We start from the raw sequence: 19,213 nt of genomic DNA on the forward strand, positions 1-19,213 counted from the left end.
GAGCTCGCGAGTGGTGTGCTCGTGCGCACAATCTGCTCATTTCCAGTATTGGTATCTTTCATAGATTCACATGCCTGAATCATTCCCCGTCGTCGGGGTGGGAGTCCCCGGTACATAAAAGAGTAATGTCATAAAGACATATACATAGTAATAGGCCAGAGTCCTCTCATAAGTAACATATCCATGTCCTTTTGTAAAAAGGACCAAACTTTGGCCAAGAGCCAATCAGATATCACCACCCTCTAGAACCTTCCTGGAAGGAGCCCTAGTCCCTCAGATTTTCGTAGCACAGAGCTAAGTAGTACCTACTGAGAGAACCAAGGTGAGCCCTTCCACTCATCTGTCCATTTTATCACCACTCGTAATGTTTCCCATTTAATACACCTGTCTCCTTTTCTTTGTGCCTGCTCATCACTCCTTTTCAATGAACCATCTCCCCATATACTCTACTTATATCCCTGCCTCCTTCCTTCCTATTCCCTGCTCTATTCCTTCCTTTCGACTTCCTTTTTGCCCCCTTTCTATTCCTTCTTTTCGCCATTCTTTATTAACTTCCTTCATTTCTATCCCCACACTATTCCTGCTTTTTGTCTCTCATTCCTTCTTTTTTGTCCCTCGGACTATTAATATTTACAGTATTCTTCCCTTTCCTTTTATCCTCAGCACAAATACTTCATTTCGCCTTCCTTTCAGGTGTTTATGTGTTCATTCATTCATTCCCCCTTCTATTCCACAGTTCTTATTTCTTTGTTTCTATTTTGCGCTGTGTATTTTGTATCCTCCTGTTTCTTTTCGCCGCCCTATGTTTACTTCTACTCACCTTGCTTACTTTGTTTCTCCATTTATCTTTTGCCTTTTATTCCTTTGTTTGTCATTCGCTAGCAGTCGTTCCCTCTGTTCTCTTGTACTCTTCTGTCTGTATCCATTTCCGTCACTTGGTCCCTTTCTTTTCCTCTCCTCTTTCTTGACTTATATTTCTCTGCCTCCTGCTCACTCCCTCCCCCACCCCTATCGCTGTCAGTATGCTTCCTCCTGTGTATGCATGTGCTGCATGGCTAAACACATAAAAGGTCACAAAGACCTATTGGGTATGGCAATGCTTGTTTTTAATGGAGGAGGAGACCATGCAATCAATGAATCTATTGATTCCGACAATACTCTAACAGAAAATATTGAAGAATCTTCCTGTCTCTCCTTCTCTTTATATCCAATTAGGGATCCTTGACTCACCTCTTCTCCATGCCTAAAACACAAATGTAGTTACTAGGCTGTCAAACAAAACTCCTAATCCTTGACAGGGAGAACCACTGAAGTCAATAAATAAACCTGTGCTTAACCCTTTGATAGCTCGGCAAAAAGCAATGTGTAAAGTATTTATGAAGCACACAAACAAGTGAAGAAGTGAAAGCACATAACAAGAACAATCCCAAACTGTTGGACCTGACATCCTTGGCGTGGGTTTCCTCCAATTGCTTACCTTCCATCCTCTGGTATTTGCTGGCTTTAGGACTTTGCACACTTAACCACTGCTAATCAGTGCTAAATTGTTTGGGCTCTCTCTTTTAAACATACTAACATTTGCTTACACCTAATGGACACATTTAATTTATTTGTATGTCCCTAGTAAACTGGTACTACATGTACCCAGGGCCTACATACAGTGCCACCCACTTAAATAGCCCTTTAAACACATCTCGGGCCTGCCATTGCAGCCTTTGTGAGCAGGTTTAAGTGCCTTTTTGACCGTTTTCCAGGCCTAAATGTAACTTTTTACACTCTTAGGGTAGGCCCTAAATAACCCAAAGGGTAGAATGCAAATATTTAAACAGTTGGATGTGTACTTTTATGTGACCTGGTAGTGAAAAACACTTGATTTGATTTTTTTTTTTACAACTGCAAGCCCCACCTCTCCAATAGGAAAACACAGGGTTACTTTATTGCATTTCATAAGTTCTAGCTTTCAATTGGGGGAAATTTAGAATGTTGAATTCGGTGTCTAAAGAATTGTAATTTAAAACCCTCTTTCTTGGTAAAATTGAATTTGAAGTCACATTTCTGAAAATACCACTTTTAGAAAAGTCTGCATTGTCTTGTCCTAACCATTTTGTGTTTGTTTCATGGGTCACATGACTAGGTGTAGCTGGCAGTAGGTATTTCTGTATTGCTCTCAGACTGTGAGAAAAAGGGGAATTGGTGTTGGCAGGATGGGTCATCTCTGACTTGATGAAAGGGGGGAGTGGTCATCCTACCACACTTCCACATCACAAAGGCTTTGCTTGACCACACCCAAAAAGAGTTTGGCACAAATCTTCTGTGACACGAGACTAGCTGGGGCCAGGGAAGAGAGTTAGGATATTCCAATCACCGCTGGGGAGGTATAAATATTGGAGCATGAGATTCACCTCTTCAGTACGCTGGACTGATACTGTGCTGCCCTTCTGCCTGAGTGAAAAGGACTGGACCTCCATCTTGATCTCAGGAGCTCCAGAGTGACTACAAGGGCTAGCTGACTGGCCTACTGATCAGAGCCTCAGGGACAGAAAAGGCTCCCCCACCTTGAACCCAGCACCTGGTCTCTGTGTGCTGTGAGTCCTGCTGCCTAAGTTTTGCCTCTCAGTTCTGGCCCTTTGGAAACATCATCTCGCAGCTCCACTTCATAATCGCTACAACGTAATACATCCTGACGCCGGACCTTCCATCGGAGCCCTGTTGCTTCTTCAGAACTGCCACAACAAATCCTCAATGTGAACTTCACAATTTTCCAGGTGCTTTATTCAGTGAGCCTAATTTGGTCACTGAATCTGGCCAGTGATCTATCAAAGTCAGCTAAGACTTTGTCTCAGTCTGGCATGACCAGATAACCACAGTTGTCACATTGTGCTTCTGGGCACTATTTTTACTTGTAACTTTGAAAGTGCATGTCTCCAGTTTTACTAATTGGATTCTTAACGTATTGGTCTCAACTAGTTTATTACATTCTATGTATAGTTTATTTTTCTAAATTGGTGTGGGATTTATTTTTCTTGTGTTGTGTTTTCAGCTTTGTTACTGTTTGAAGTGCTGGCAAAATACTTTACAGATTGCCTGTAAGATAAGCATAATTGCTTTTGTGCCTACCTACCAGTGAGTTAAGTACAGATTAATTTTGGGTTTGCTTGTGTTTCATTCTGAAAGAGATTGTGGTTGCTGCTTGAGTAGGATTTCATGACCCTGAGCCAGTAACCCAACTTCCTACACAAGTCAATTTAGAAATATAGAGTATAATGTAATCAATAAAAACAACAAAAAATAAACATGGAGATGATAAATTTGTAAAGTTTGAATTTAAAAAAAGCACCTCAAACTGCCAACCATGGGCATCTGGCTATATTAGACCAGGTCAAGATCAAAGATTAAGGCAGACTGCAATAGATACAGGGATCAGTTTAGTCATAGTGAAAAGTTTACATTCTGATGTAGAAACTTGTAGAGGAAAAAGTGGGTGATAACAAGTCACTGACTGGGCAAGCTGAAAGCTACATCTGAATTGATGCTCCTAATGAACATGGTTGTGGTGCTACCATTGACAAATGTGGGTCAAAAAGTTCAGAGAAGCGAAGTCTAGGAAGGCTTTGATGTTAAGTAGATACTAATTAGGATCCACATTTTATACCCACTGCCAGTCTGTGGGTGGAAAGCAAGCCTTTGTCCACTCCTAAACTATTTCTTATCAGTTCCTCTCCTTCCAGTAGGTTTGAAACCAGCCTGACTAGAGAGACAGAATGGCAGAGTCCCTTGGATCTGCAGCTTCTCAGGAGGGTGCTGGGGTTGACTTGCGGCACCATGCGCTAGATGGCCGGAAGCTAGCAGCGTTTTTTCTTCACTCTGTTCTGGACATCTCGGAGGTGCTTGGTCGTGCCATGGCTTCTTCGGTTGCCCTTCGCCGCTTCGGGACAGTGTGTTTCTGGAGAATGTGCGGGAACGGCTGGGGGATCTTCCCTTTGATGGCGCCCTCTTGTTCTACGTCCCGGCAGACTCAGCCATCCGGAGGTTCGTGCTGGACTTCGGCCTCCCCGTCCTCCTCCTCCTCCTTCTTCTTCTCCTCCTCAGTGACCTGTGAGTTGGTCTGGATTTTGCGAGTCGCCCCCGTAATGTGATCTGTTTGCTTCATGTGCCTGAGAGTCCTTCTTGTTGGGACTGTGGCTCTGTTGGCTGCTGGCCGGCACTTCTTGTGTGTGTGTTTTATTGAAGGTTGGTCACACCAGGAAGGCTCTGAAACTAGGCATCCTGTTCTTCTCTTGGCTGCTTGACAAGCCTTTTGCATTTTTTTCCCTGTAGCTCTTTCTGTTGTCCTGTGCTGCGGAAGTTTCTTCCTAAGAGGGTTCCCATGTTTTGGGACTAACATACCCTATGTGGGATACTTGTAGCTGTTATATAGCTCGTTATGTGCTGGCAACTTGTGGTCACCTTAGGGTCTTTCCCCTCCGTGGCGCTTCTGTACTTGCAGGTGCAATTTCCTTGTGCTGAATGAGAATGCCTGGGTGGCACCCCGAGGTGTCCTTCTCCGGGGTTGCTGCGCTGTTCGTCAGGTCTGACCTGCTGTCTGCGGCCTGGCGTCATGACTCTGGGTCTGCTCCTTTTGGGTCATGTGTGCGTACCCCTCTCTGTGGTGTCCGGGCCTTCTTCACCCTCATGTTCGATGGCCTGGGGGTTGGGAGGGTACTTGTGTTCCTCCCTCTTTTGGGGCGCAGCCCGCCGGTCTTCCTGGGTGCCCCGGGCTGCTCTTCCTATTTTCTCCCTGTCTCCTTGGAGCCTCTGGGTTGCTCTTCTTCCTCTTCCTTGCCAGGGCCTTGAATAGTGGTTCTGTAGCCCTGTAAGGATGTGGGGTGCTTCGGCCTATCCTTGCCTTGGGCTTGTCATTATGCTGACCTTTGTGCTTAATTGCAGCATCTAGAGATTTTGGGACAGCGCTTTGGTTCGCTGACACTTTGCGATCTGCTTATCTGCCATCGTTTACTCAATTACTGTACTTCGAACGACCCTGTTGTCTCTTTTAATTGGTGTTGGGGCTTTAATTTGATCTATCTCTGGTTTACATACCGAACGCCACATTGACACCAAATATATTACACTCTAAGGATGATCACCATTCCAGATTTACATAGTGGAACGATATAACGGTTAGGGTGAAGTCTTTATTATCAAGATCATTGCCTGGGACTTCAACTTCCGATTGATATGTAAGTCCTGGCACTCATCCTCACCGTACACATGCTAGGTTCCTGCTTTTTAAGCCATACTCTTACATAGACAATACCTCGACGCACCTTTTGGCAATTTTGACTGTTAAGCCTTGAGAAAGTCATTGTACCAACTGATGGTACTGACGAAACACGTGTCGGCTGTTTTTATTGAATCTACATGACGTAACTTCAAATAAAGAAAATTTATAATATGAACTTTTGGTTCTGTTATCCTGTCTAACAAGGAAGATCTCAAGACATCTAATTGGACTGATGTGTTTGTGTATTGTGACTATCAAGTCATTAATGCCTATTGGTGCTTAAGGATTGTGCTCTTCTTGACTCCCATTTATAGCTTTATATTTGCCAGTCCTTGACGGGTATCAGTCACTTTTGGTAGTGAGTGACAGTGGTCTGTGTAGCACTCCGTCTTTAATTGAAGATTCCAGTTTACACTGTAAACTCAGTACTACTATTCAATCTACGAAAGCTAGTGTATGTGCGGTTCTTTCCTTATAGGAAGCACCACTACCAATTTTCTTGTTAGATGTTAAACAGCGTTGGGCTGAGGGAAGAACCCTGGGGTACTCCACAGATGATCTCAGTGGTTTTGGGACGGAAGGGGGGGAGGCAAACGCTCTGTGTTCTGACGGATAGGAAGGAGGTGGTCCAGTCCAGGGCCTTCTCTTGGATCCCGGCGTCATGGAGGTGTGATCATAGTGTGCAGTGGCAGACCGTGTCGAAGGCGTCTGACAGGTCCAGGTGGATGAAGGCCGCGGTTTCTCCGTTGTCTAGCAGGGCTGTGATGTCATTGGTGGCGGCAATGAGGGCGGTTTTGGTGCTGTGGTTGCTGCGGAATCCAGACTGGGATAGGTCCAGAATGCTGTTCTCCTCGAGGTAGCGGGTCAGTTGTTTGTTGACGGTCTTCTCGATGACCTTCACCGGGAACGGGAGCAAGGAGATGGGCCGGACGTTTTTGAGGTCCTTTGGGGCCCCCTTGGATTTTTTGAGTAAGGCGTTGATCTCAGCATGTTTCCAGCTCTCCTGGAAGGTATCTGTCTCGAAGGAAACACTAATGGCTCTCCGGAGATGGGGTGCTGGCTTTGTTGAAGATGTGGTGTGGGCATGGGCCTGACGGAGGTACGGAGTGGATGGTGTTTATGATCCTTATGATGTGATCGTCGTTGATGTTAGTCCAGGAGAGCAGGCAGTTGGTGCGCATCCTGTTGACCAACATTGCCAGGTGGCCTAGGCGGGCTCTGCAGTGGGACCTGAAGTTCCAGTGGGCACAGCATCAGGGAAACCTGTCCGATTACGTCCAGATCTTGGAGGGCACTGCACAACAATTGCAGTGGTGGCTCACAAATTAGCATTGGGTCAGCGGCAGATCCCTCTCCCTACCCCAACCAGAGCACACAGTGGTGATGGACTCTTCCCTCCTGGAATGTGGCGGCCAAATGGGAGAAGCGAAGATCATAGGCCTTCGGGTGATCCTTCTTGCACTGAAGGCATTCCTTCCCTCTGTCAGGGGGATAGTAGTGCAGATGTTCACGGACAACACCATCGCCATGTGGTATTGCAACAAACAAGGCGGGGTGGGGTCGTGGACCCTGTGTCAGGAGGCTCTGCGCCTCTGGACATGGCTGGAACGTCACATCATTTCCTTGATGGTTCAACACCTGGCGGGATCTTTGAACACCAGGCTGGACGAACTCAGCTGCTGGTGTCTGATTGATCACGAATGGCGTCTTCACTCGGAGATGGCGCAAGGTCTCTTTCAGCAGTGGGGAGAGTCTTGGTTAGATCGATGTGCCACAGAAGAGAACGCGCAATGTGAACAGTTCTGTGCATTGGAATTTCCATGGCGGCACTCCCTCTGTGACGCTTTTCGTCGCGAGTGGAGCTGTGGTCTGTTGTACGCCTTTCCGCCTGTACCTCTTATACCCAGAGTGCTGGAGAAAATCAGGCGCAACTGGGCCCAAGTCATCCTTGGGGCTTTGGACTGGGCTCGAGGAGTTTCGTATCCTGAGCTACTCAGTATGAGCCTGAATCCCCCGATCTGACTGCCTCTGTGGGAGGATCTTCTGTCGCAGCAGCAGGGGACGGTTCTCCACCCGACCCTGTCCAGCCTCCATCTACATGCATGGAGATTGAGCGGCGACAGTTGATTCTATTTGACTTGCCTTCCGAAGTCTGTGATGTCATTCTGGCAGCCAGGCATTTCTACACTAAATCGGTATATGCCTACAGGTGGAACACATTTTTGCGCATGGTGCACAGCCAAGAATGTGGATCCCCTTTCTGTCCTTCTTTCTGAGGTCCTTTTGTTCCTTCTTTCTCTGGCCCAGCAGGGCTCTGCTCTGGGCACTCTCAAGGGCTATTTTTTGTCAATTTCAGCCTTTCTGAGGCTTCCAGATCAGCTTTCTCTATTCAAGTCCCCTGTTGTACAGAAATTCTTAAAAGGCATTACGCATAAGTTCCCTCCTATTTCTTTCATAATGCCTCAGTGGGACTTGAATCTTGTTTTGACTTATCTCATGTGCGCTTCCTTTGAGCCGCTTCACAATTGTCCTTTACATCTTCTGACTTTGAAAACGGCCTTCCTGGTAGCTATCACCTCTGCCAGGAGAGTGAGTGAGCTTCAGGCTCTTTCTTGTAAGCCTCCTTTTCTGTTGGTTCATCCGGACAAGATTGTGCTTTTCACTCATCCTTCCTTCTTGCCAAAGGTTGTCACTGCCTTCCACATTGGGCAAACTATCACCTTGCCCACTCTCTTTCCGCCTCTGCACCCTTCCAGAGAGGAAGAGAGACTCCACCATATGGAACCAAAACGTGTGCTCTCCTTTTACCTGAATCGCACACAAGGATTCCGGGTGGATGACCAGCTCTTTGTTGGCTATGCAGGTGCCAAGTATGACCGGGCTGTTCACAAGAGGACTATCTCCCGCAGGGTCATCTTGTGTATCAAGGCCTGTTATTCTATGTCTAAAGAGGAACCTCCGGTGTTGCTGCCTGCCTATTCTACCAGGGCAACAGCAGCTACTATGGCATTGGGATGTGGTGCAAGACATCTGTCAGGCTGCCCCGTGGGCTTTGCTGCACACTCTTACAAAGCATTATTGCCTTGACAGTCAGGTGCGGAGGGACGGCTTCTGTGGCCGTTCTGTTCTCTGTGACGTTCTGGTGTAATCTTGTTCGCATACACAACACCGGGGTTGGTATTGCTGGGGAATCTATTCCAAGGTAAGGTATCTATCACTAAAGTGTCTCTTTCAGGTGACTAACTAATGTCTCTTACAGATATATTGTTACACAAGTAGTAACGTATGCAACAGGACCTCCCCTTGAGTTGCCACCTTGTGCTAGGGCCAACACCCACTGAGCAAAGCTGAAATCTGGGGATCATCCTGGATGACAAGATCAACATGATGGCATAAGTCAACTTAGTGAGCGCTGCTGACTTCCTCATCCTGTGTAGTCTAAGAAAGATCTTCAAATGGCTGCCACAGAACAGAAGCACTGTCACGCAAGCACTCATCAGAAGCAGACTCAACTACGGCAACACATTCTATGCCGGACTCTCCAAGCAGTTCCTACACAAATTTCAGACAATCCAGAACACCACCACAAAGCACACACTCAACCATGCATGCTGCACCCATATCACACCCCACCTCAAAGAACTCCACTGGTTCCCATTCACAAATGCAGGCATTTACAAATAGTTGCACACTCACGAAACCTGCACAACACTGGGCCACCATGCCTGAACTGCAGCATACACTTTCACCAGCCTACCAGACTCCTATGCTCAGCCTTTTTCTTACTCACACACACCCCCATTCTCAAAAGCAGAGCAGAAGGTTGCTGTCTAACCTACATCACACGCACAAAATTGGAATGACCTCCCACAATACAAAAAAGCTTCCTCCTCACTTCTGTAGTTCTGCAAGAAGCTTGAAGACCTGGCTTATAAAACAGCTGCACAGAGACCACACACCTGCTTAAGTGCCTGGATACCCTCATGGGTGATTAGTGCACTATGCAATCAATCAATCAATCAATCAATACATTAATCAGTAATCATATAAAGCACAACTACTCACCGTGAGGGTCTCGAGGTGCTAAGGGGGGGGGGGGGGGGGGGGGTGGAGGGGGTTCGGGGGGTTCTGATTCAGTTGAAGAGCCAGGTCTTGAGTTCCTTCCTGAATTGCGGCAGTGATGGTGATTGCCTGAGGTGCAGTGGCAGGGAGTTCCAGGTCTTCAAAATAGGTATGAGAAGCATGTTCCTCCAGCCATGGTCTTGGGGATCCATTGGATGGTGTCCAGGGCCATTTGGGCGGAGCAGAGATATCTGGTAGGAGTGTAGAAGGAGAGGCAGTGATTGAGGTATGCTGGTCTGGCATTGTGGAGGGCTTGTAGTCATGCATGAGGAGCTTGAAGGTGATTCTTTTTCTTGACAGGTACCCAGTGTAGGTCTCTCAGGTTGCTGGTGATGTGGTTGTGGCATGGGATGTTCAGGATGAGTCTGGCTGAGGTGTTCTAGTGGTACTGGCATAGAGTGGTGCTGGCATAGAGTGCATTGCTGTAGTCGAGTCTGCTGCTGATGTGCGGATGGGTGACCATTTTACAGCACTTGGTGGGGATCCACTTGAAGATCTAATGAAGCAGGTGAATAGACATAACATAAGATATCTGCCTACCATCTCTGTTAAGGTCAGTCATGGAGATGACCAATGACCAGATAGCACTACCAGCAGCAGAAAGGAACAGTAACTGTCAAGCCCTGTCGCTGTTGCTAATCCCTGTGCACCATCAGTATACATCTCATTACAGTCGATGAGGATCAAAAAGAGATGCCAGTTCTACAACCCTATATTTTCAACTGTAAGCTGAGTAAAATGGTTAACCAGTCAAAATAATTTTAAAACATTCCTCCAGTTATACAAACATTTCTTCTAAATGATGTTTCTTCCTTAATATCTGTGCTTTTTCCAGAGAAAGTAGTTACAGTTAAAAGCAAGGCTAAACAAGTGGAATCAGCAATTCATCACCTACATAAAATTGAGGTTCAAACCTGGTTAATGAATTTCACCACCAGTTCCAAGAAAAGAAAATATAACCTACAGACCAGTAGAAAAAAAAGGAGGGAAATCTCATGGTCCAAATTATTCTTGTGCGAAAGTGATTCAGTTATTACTCACTTTTCAGCAACGTTCTATCCAGACACCAACGTACATACTGCATGTGATTTCCACATAACATAGCTATTCAATGAATCTGGGGCACATAAAAGTCCATAAGTCCTGATGAAAGCCCAGGACCTCATTCAGACCAGTGACAAGGCTGAAACATGTTGTCGAAATCAGCGAGGGTCACGAGCCGACTGGACTACGGAAACACCCTCTACGCCGGTACCACCGCAAAACTCCAGAAAAAACTCCAACGCATCCAGAACGCTTCAGCCAGGCTCATATTAGACATCCCGCGTAAAGAACACATCTCTGGTCACCTGAAAAACCTCCACTGGCTCCCCGTCAATAAGAGGATTACTTTCCGGCTCCTAACCCACGCACACAAAGCACTCTACGAAATCGGACCCGAATGCCTCAACACACGTTGTCCTTCTACACCCCCTCCCGCCAGCTACGATCCTCCAACCAAGCCCTTGCCACTGTACCTCGCATCAACAAAACCACCATGGGAGGTAGATCCTTCTCCTACCTGGCAGCTAAAACCTGGAACTCACTTCCCACTCACCTTCGCCTTACTCAGAACCACCTAGCATTCAGAAAGCAACTTAAAACGTGGATATTTGACAAGTAATTCCCCACCCTTCTTCAAGCGCCTTGAGACCCTCTGGGTATGTAGCGCGCTATATAAATTTATTGACTTGACTCCTTTTGTGATTTTTAACCATTCAACAAAGGGTCACTAATAAAGAAATATATGTGACCCTTGATAGGTATTTTTATTTTTTTCTTCAGACTCACTAGTAGGTTCTCATAAATTCTCAGTGGAATATGGTTGAGCCCGCCTCAGCTTTTAGGGGCTGAGGTGGACCCGATGATGGAGCATGCCACTATTAGGGTGAGGTAGAGTCAATTGCTTTTTTCCAAACGTACTAATCAAAAGAAAGCCTGAAGAGGTAGAGTTCCTCTTCATGTGCAGGATAGAGATACTTATGTTGTGTTGACAGTATATGTTGGAGTGTTTATTCTCGAGACCTCCCGGTTTTGGGAATTTTTCTTCCGTGTCCCCCCAGCGAAGGGACCTTGCGGCACCCTGTGGCATTCTTTGTCATTATTCACAATTGTTCAGCCTATAAGATTACTTAATCCTTATGAACTATACAGCCATCATCTACAATGGACGTTGGAGTTTCTTCACAATTATTACCTATTTGGTAGGAGCTGTGGAGAAAAATTATGATTGTTCTGGAAAATAAATCCCAACTTTCACTGTACCTAGGGCGAGACAAAGTTGAAAATGTAAATTCATATAGATATTTGGTCTGATCTTTTAACGTAATCTGAGTTGGTCAACCAATTTAGATGGCTTTAAAATTTGATTAATGTATTAATTTTACAGATGGAGGATATTCTATGACCCAACTATAAGCTGCACATTAAGGAAAAATACGACCACATGCACTGTATGGGGCCGAGGTTCTAAACAGCGACCCAAGAACTTCTTGGTTGGTCCAAACCTGAAAGTCAAATGTTAAAATGTCTGTTCTCACATAGGGCCCGATGTAGGTAAACGCGATTTTCCGATTTCAAAATACCGAGGCGGGCCGAATCGGTATTTTGAAATCGGAAAACGAGATGTAGGGAAAAAAACCGAATGAATACCGATTCGGTCGGCATCGGTAATGAGATTCGGTACGTTCCGATTCTGCTCGGTCCGAATCGGAAAGTACCGAATCGGCCAACAACGATTCGGAAATCACCGAATCGGCTACCACCGAATCGGATATTCCCGATTCGGCGAATACCGATTCGGTAAAAGCCGATTCGGTAAAATCCGATTCGGCAATCATAGATTCGTAGGCATGAAAACAGACCCATGGCGAAAAAGCCCATAGGAATGCATTGAATGAACCGATTCGGCTTTTACCGATTCGGATAATACCGATTCGGATTTTACCGATTCGGATATTACCGAATCGGTAAAAGCCGATTCGGCAATAGGCGATTCAGCCAATGAGGTGGCTCCCCCTCCCCCACCCAAACAGGGAGTGGCAACCCTGGCAGGTGCAGCTAATTAAGAAGTTTCTGGAAAGCCTGCCTGAGCCCAACACACACAGTTAGCAGCAGTGGGAGAAGGAGGTTGCCAACTGAACAGGAGAAAATGGCAGATCAGTCAGGAAGCCAGAAGTCCTCCCAGAAGAGGAAGCCCAAGTTCACCACCACCGAACTTCAGGTGCTGGTTGAGGAGGTGGTGAGGGTGCACCGCCAGCTGTTTGGCAAGCTGTCCCTCAACGTGCCAGACAGCACCAAGAGGAGAATCTGGGCCGACATCGCCCAGAAGGTGAATGCTGCGGGTGTCACCCCCAGGTCCATAGAGGAACTGAAAAAAAGGTTTTACGACATCCGCAGCCTCACGAAGAGGAAGCTGGCTGACATACAAAGGCAGGCTGGACTCACTGGAGGAGGCAACAACCCGGCGCCACCCCTCACCGAGCTGGAGGAAATTGTCTCCAGCACCATTGAGAGGGAGAGTGTCGTAGGAATCGGGACCCTGGACAGCTCTGCGAGAGCCACAGCTACAGGTAAGAAGCATGCGCATCATGACACACCCTACCAGGCACCTCCCCATTAGACACAATGCATAGGCAAACACCAGCACTGTACTGTCACCAACATACAAGAGACAAGCATCATGGTACATGTAGTCAGCAGAAGTTAGCCAAATATGTCAGTGCAGAATCACAAGACAGGAAACAGTGTGACACGGTGTAAGGAGATGCAAGGACATGTGGAATGCCATAATTGTACTGACTGTAATACATCGGCACTCAGTTTACAAATGCTTCTTTGTACCTAGGGGCCCCATCAGGTGGAACAACTGTGACAGCAGAGGGAGCAGCAACGTCCAACACTGCAGTCGCAGGGCCGAGCACCAGCCAGGCTGGCCAGGAGGAGGATGAGGAAGGAGACACCCCAGGGCTAGGAATGGAGGGAGTCCTGGTCATTGACTTCCAAGCAGTGCACTCCCCAGTACTGCCCAGCACACCCCCCTTGCAATTCTCACCAGAAAACTCCCCTACAAGGCAGACCATTCCGCCTACACCAGCTCCTGCCACAACCGTGGCCTTGCCACCTGTCCAACCTGTCCTGGGAGCAGGGGCTCAGGGACCGGCCAGCTTCACACCCCCACCAGTGGCACCCCAGCCCACTCAGCAGGCCGGAAGCAGCAGTGCCCGATGCCGTGCCACCACCACCACTGCTGCACCAGCACGGGAGGGCAGTGTGTTCCTGGGCCTGGAGGGACAGATGGTTAAAATCCAGCGCCAACAGGCCAGATCCACCATGGCCTGCCAACGCCAGCTCCTGCAGCACAACATGCAGATGGGGGAGTTGGTGAAGGGATTCCAGGCTGTTGTGGAAACCAACAAGGAGGTGGCAGCAGGGTTAGGCAGGCTGACCACTGCCATCACCCACTCATCTGCCAGACAGGAGGAGCATGAGGTGGCGCGCAGGAGGGATGCCCGGGTGCTGAACCGGGCCATGGCCCGCCTTGCAGCGCGACCGCACAACTGTGCCATCGCAGCTCCAACCAAGAATCTGTGCTAAGTCAGCATACGGCTGAGCTCACTAGGGGGATGGCCAGGATCACCACGGCCATGGAGGCCATGATAATATCAAACACCGCCTCCAATCCTGCCCTGGACCTGGGTGATGCTGGAGACAGCAGCAGCCGCAGCAGCCCGGCCAGCGCTGCATCTGAGCCACGGAGGAGCACCAGGCGATCCGCTGATGCTGCTAGGCATTCGGAGGGGGCCGAGGGACACCCCAGTGGGTCTGGCAAGCAGGCAAAAAAATAGCCTGGCAAGGGGGGATGAGGCAACCAGAACCCTGGACTTTATTTGATTTTACATACTCCATTTTTTGATGCACATCAGTGCTGTAACTGTGGTGCATCACTATTAAAATTTGTTTTTTGCAAGCAACATTTAGCTGTCTTTGCATCTGTACTCAGTCAGAAATAGTTCTCAGTGATCTCCTCACGTCTGTATCTGCCATCACTTGGCGTACACACCCCAGCTGGCTGTGTCAGTGGCACAGCTTCGTCGTCGTCATAGTCCTCGTAGTCAGACAACTCCACCTCAGTGCCCTTCTTGACCGCAAGGTTGTGTAACATTGCACATACAGCTATGATCTTGCAGCAGGTGATGGGGGTATACTGCCTTGCACCTCCACTCTTGTGCAGGCATCTGAATCTACTTTTCCAGATGCCAAAGGTCCGTTCAACAACATTCCTTGTGCGTATGTGGGCCCGGTTATACCTCCTTTGGCTGGGTGTGGAGGGGTTGAGGTAGGGGGTGAGTATGAATGAGCGGAGGGCATATGCACTGTCGCCTGGAAGAGAAAGGGGTCACATTAGACACATGCATACATGTATTCCACCTACCTACTATGTGTTATGGGGGGTCTGATGATGTGTCTCACCTAGGAGGTATCCTTCTCCAAATTCGCCAGCCATCAGCCGTGCATAAATGCCGCTCTGTTGGAATATATAGGAGTCATGGGTACTCCCTGGAAATTTTGCTACCAGGTCTGTGATGGTGCACTTGGCATTGCAGATCACCTGCACGTTGATGGTGTGTGTAGATTTCCGATTGCGGTATATGTATTCGGTGTCCGCTGGTGGGCAAATCGGAATGCGTGTGCCATCTATGCAACCGATGATTTGGGGAAATTGTGCCATCTGGTAGAAGTCAGCTTTAGTTTGTAGCAGTTCTGCGTGGGTTGCAGGGAAAGAGATGTATTGGTCCATCCTGTCTATCATGGCGTCAAGGAATATGTGGAAGAACCTTGACAGGCTGCTCTGGCTCACCCCTCCTGCTGCTGCTACTCCACTTTGATAGCTGCCAGACGCAAGCAGGTGTAGGCTGCATAGCACCTGGAGGTGCGCAGGGATGGCGTGTGCCCTTGGGGTGTGGTGGTCCAAGAATGGCTTAAGGTCCCTGATGAGCTCAAGTATGGTGTCAGAGTCCAGCCTGTATCTCTGTAGGATCTCAGCCTCAGTGAGCATGAACAGGGTTACCCTCTGTCTGTAGACCTGTTCATTTCTTAGCCATTCCCTCTGTCCTTCCTGCTGTAGCCGTAGCCGCCTCGCAATGACATAGAAAGCTGCCATCCTGCAAGTTGCAATGCATTTTGGGACTGTTTATATGGGTTGGAGTTGGTTACCACCTGATTGCAATCCATGGTAAATACCGAGTGAATTCTACCGATTTTGAGCCGATTTCGGTGTTTCTGTGCCTCCCTACATCTCCCCAACTGTCGGAATAGGGGAATTTCCCGATCGGAGATTCATACGAATCGGCATGTTTTCCGATTCGGATCATGTCCGATTCGGTATTTGTACCGAATCGGTAATTGGACCGAATCGGTGAATTTCCGATTCGGTGTCACTAACGAATCGGTAATTGGACCGAATCGGTGATTTTCCGATTCGGTGTCACTAACGAATCGGTAATTGGACTGAATCGGTGATTTTCCGATTCGGTGTCACTAACGATTCGGTAATTGGACCGATTCGGTGATTTTCCGATTCGGTGTCACTAACGAATCGGTAATTGGACCGATTCGGTCTTTGCATCCGATTCAGTGTTTTTCCGATTCGTTACATATCCGATTTTCGGTATGTACGTATCGGATTCTTTCCCATTCGGTACTCATTCCGATTCGGTTTTCTATCCGATTCTTTCTGTTTTTGGTTCCCTACATCTCGATGGCTGTTTACCGATCGGTAAGGGCCAAAAATCGGTATTTTCGGCCGTTACCGATCGGTAACGCCCTACCTACATCGGGCCCATAGTGCGGTAGTCCAAGCCATTCAGCATGAATTTAAATTGACTTCTTGCATGGAGTTAGAGGGGGCTCATTCACTAAGATTCTTCCCTATCTAGTAATAACCCTGCAAAGTTCTCCCAATTATTCTGGAAAGTGACTCAACGGGGAGAGCTGTAGTGGGCCTCACTATTGGTAAAAACTGTAAATCAAATTAGAGATGCACTATAAATGGAGCAAAGTAACATCATGGAATGGCCCTCCCTTAAAACAAGTGTAAAAGGAAACTTTCACTGCAACTTTCAATTATTAAAGACTGAATACATCCTAAATTACACTAAGTAATCCATCTTTAGGGAGTGATAATTCAATTGTGTGTATGTATAGTGTGCTTGATTACTTTTAAAGATCAGAATTACAATTCTGTGTATGATGTATTCAACTGTCCTCGTCATTATCTCCAGCGAACAGGATAATAAAGTGATGGAAATTGCATGTATTCTCTTCATTGTAATTGTGCTAATGCACTTTGTGGATTGTTTAATATTTTAAGAGATAACTGCATGGGATTTTAAAACTGTTGTTTATAAAATATGATACAATGTCTCATCTATCTGCTATAAATGTTTTGGTAAATATGAATAGTCTTGATGTGGTGGTCAAATTAGGTCATAATTTAATACATGTAAATATCAACTATCTGTCTTTTAAATAGGCCAGTTTTATAGCTTTGCATAAGTACAATTTATTAATTTTGTTCCACAGGTTTAGCTGACTAATTTGTCTAAATGAACTACATTTACATTTGCAGTAGAGGTGTCAAGAATTCATAATTATACTAAGGATGCTATCACTTTTTTTTAAGGACCAAGACTCTTTCTTTCCTGTCCAATGGATGTGGATGGCTCAAGAATATGGTTTACAGACCTCTGGAACTACTCTGTGGTTCCCTATCTTTTGGAAGCTGTAAGGGAAGGGCTTCAGGTATGATAAATAAAATGCAGTGTTGTGAAGGTTTGTGTTCTAGAAATCGTTTTCAAATTCACTGGTGTTGTCTTTTATTCTACTGTTGTCAACGTAAACTGTATTGCCATTGGCTCCAGAATTTGGGCAAAGGTGAGTTAATTTCACCATTGGCTCCAGAATTTGGGAAAAGTTGAGTTAATTTCACCAGTAAAGTTAGAATATGTTGCCTAAGAGAAGGCAGGTGAGTGAGTTGAACAGGAATGTGGCTGGAGAGTCTGTTGGCTACATAAGCATGGGGAAAGTGGCCATATCAGATGGGTGTCACGTCTATTGCCCTTTGGATAAGAGAAAATGGTTTCCCACTGACTCCAGGTATTGCTGAAGCTGCTAATTTAAGCATTATAATATAAAGTTTGCAAAAGTTAAAGAAGCATATCTAAAGGACTAAATTACCATAATTTGCAATACCCACACTACTAGGATAGCACTGCAGATAACTCCGTTTTTCATAAAACTATTATTTTTATAATTTTCTTTACAACACAAGTAGTCTGATACCAAGGGATGTGTCACATTTCAGAAAAGTTACAACTCAAAAATAGCTGCCTTGTTCCTTGACATCTGCACTGGGGCAACCCTGTATTACCTATATTTTGGGACGGCACTCCGTCTCAAATTCCAAGGCACAGCATCATGCAAACTTGCGTAATATGTTCCTTCTTACTCAATTTTTGATCATAATTTTTCTTTGCTCTCCTTATGTTATTCCACTTTTACTTTTGTCTTCAATTCCACACGCAAGGAAAAGTGCAAATTCTCAATTATTTCACATGTTCAAGTTTGTCCATCCGGACCTTATTCCAAGAATAAGTACAGAAGCATCGTTAATTTATCTGACACGGTTTAAACTTTGACATTAGCACAACTCTCCATTAAGCTATTACACACCGAGTTACTTTTATGAAATGCCCAGTTGCTTTTACAAAATGCATTTCACCTTCTTATTCAACTCCCCTGTATACTGGGAATTAGAGCAGGGGGAATGGGGGGCGGAAGAGTGTGTGAAAGGGAAGGGAATTTGGAAACAAGCTTAAGTTGTACAAAGTAACAACGCAGGAGCTGTTAACTCATGTTTGAGTCCAGGTGCATGGTTGAGTTGATGACGGCGAATTAAATGATGGGATCGCACAGAGGGGGGCGCATTGTCACCAGGCAGGTTAATGTTTTTGTGTACTAACACGTGGGCAACAAGCTGTATTTATGAGTCACATATTAATGTTTAAACTCAGGGTTTCCTGCCTGTGAGAAAGGGCCATTTTGACAGGAGTGACAGCAGGGTTTTAGGCTGTGGCTATCAGACCTCACATGGTAGGCCTTAGGCCATGTTTTACAGACACACTCTGTTGGTGACACAACAGGTGGTGCAGTCCACAGGTGAAGAAACTACTTTCTCTCCTCTCTGCTAACCCTTCCTCAGTTCTCATCTAGCTCTTTTAGTTGTTTTTTGCTATGGTGGTACAGTTTATTCTTCGAAAACATAGGTGCTAAACTGTATACCTGGGACTTTTAGGCAAGTTAAATATGTCAATCAGGGATACGCACTGGAAATGTATTCCTGTTTAAAATGGGTTAAATACACAGAGCACTAATACCAGCAATACAGATAGAGCAAACATTAAGGGTAAATCAAACCAAAGCTGTTTTTTTCCACACTGGTAAAATCCATGTTTTTCTTTTTTCTTGGTTTGAAAGTTAGTATTGAAATTTGGTATTTGGTCAGTATGTTCACAGCTTACTTTAAACATTTTGCCCTGAAGTCTCATCTTTCTGCTCAGGCAATTGTGAGCCAACAATATTGTGAAGAGTTCCATCTGTTTATAGTGTTTCAGCTGCTTTGTTTCATTTTGGAACTCTATACATGTTTTTTATCTTCTGGGACATGAAACCTGCGACCAGGTCTCAAAAACAAGCACGCCATGCTGTTTAAAAATGCATTGCTTAAGC

At 46.2% G+C, this 19,213-nt stretch overlaps 1 protein-coding gene across 2 annotated transcripts in view; it reads left to right on the forward strand.

Moving 5' to 3' along the window:
* Positions 1-19,213, forward strand: part of NAV3 (neuron navigator 3) — a 1,035,010-nt gene that overhangs the window by 974,677 nt on the left and 41,120 nt on the right. For both annotated transcript variants that reach the window (XM_086919576.1, XM_086919578.1), the window contains one exon: positions 17,109-17,227. In XM_086919576.1, coding sequence (XP_086775702.1) covers positions 17,109-17,227 — 119 coding nt within the window. The remainder of the gene's footprint in view (positions 1-17,108; positions 17,228-19,213) is intronic.

This window comes from Lissotriton vulgaris, chromosome 1_1 (genome assembly GCF_964263255.1).
Source record: "Lissotriton vulgaris chromosome 1_1, aLisVul1.2, whole genome shotgun sequence".
NCBI lineage: Eukaryota > Metazoa > Chordata > Amphibia > Caudata > Salamandridae > Lissotriton > Lissotriton vulgaris.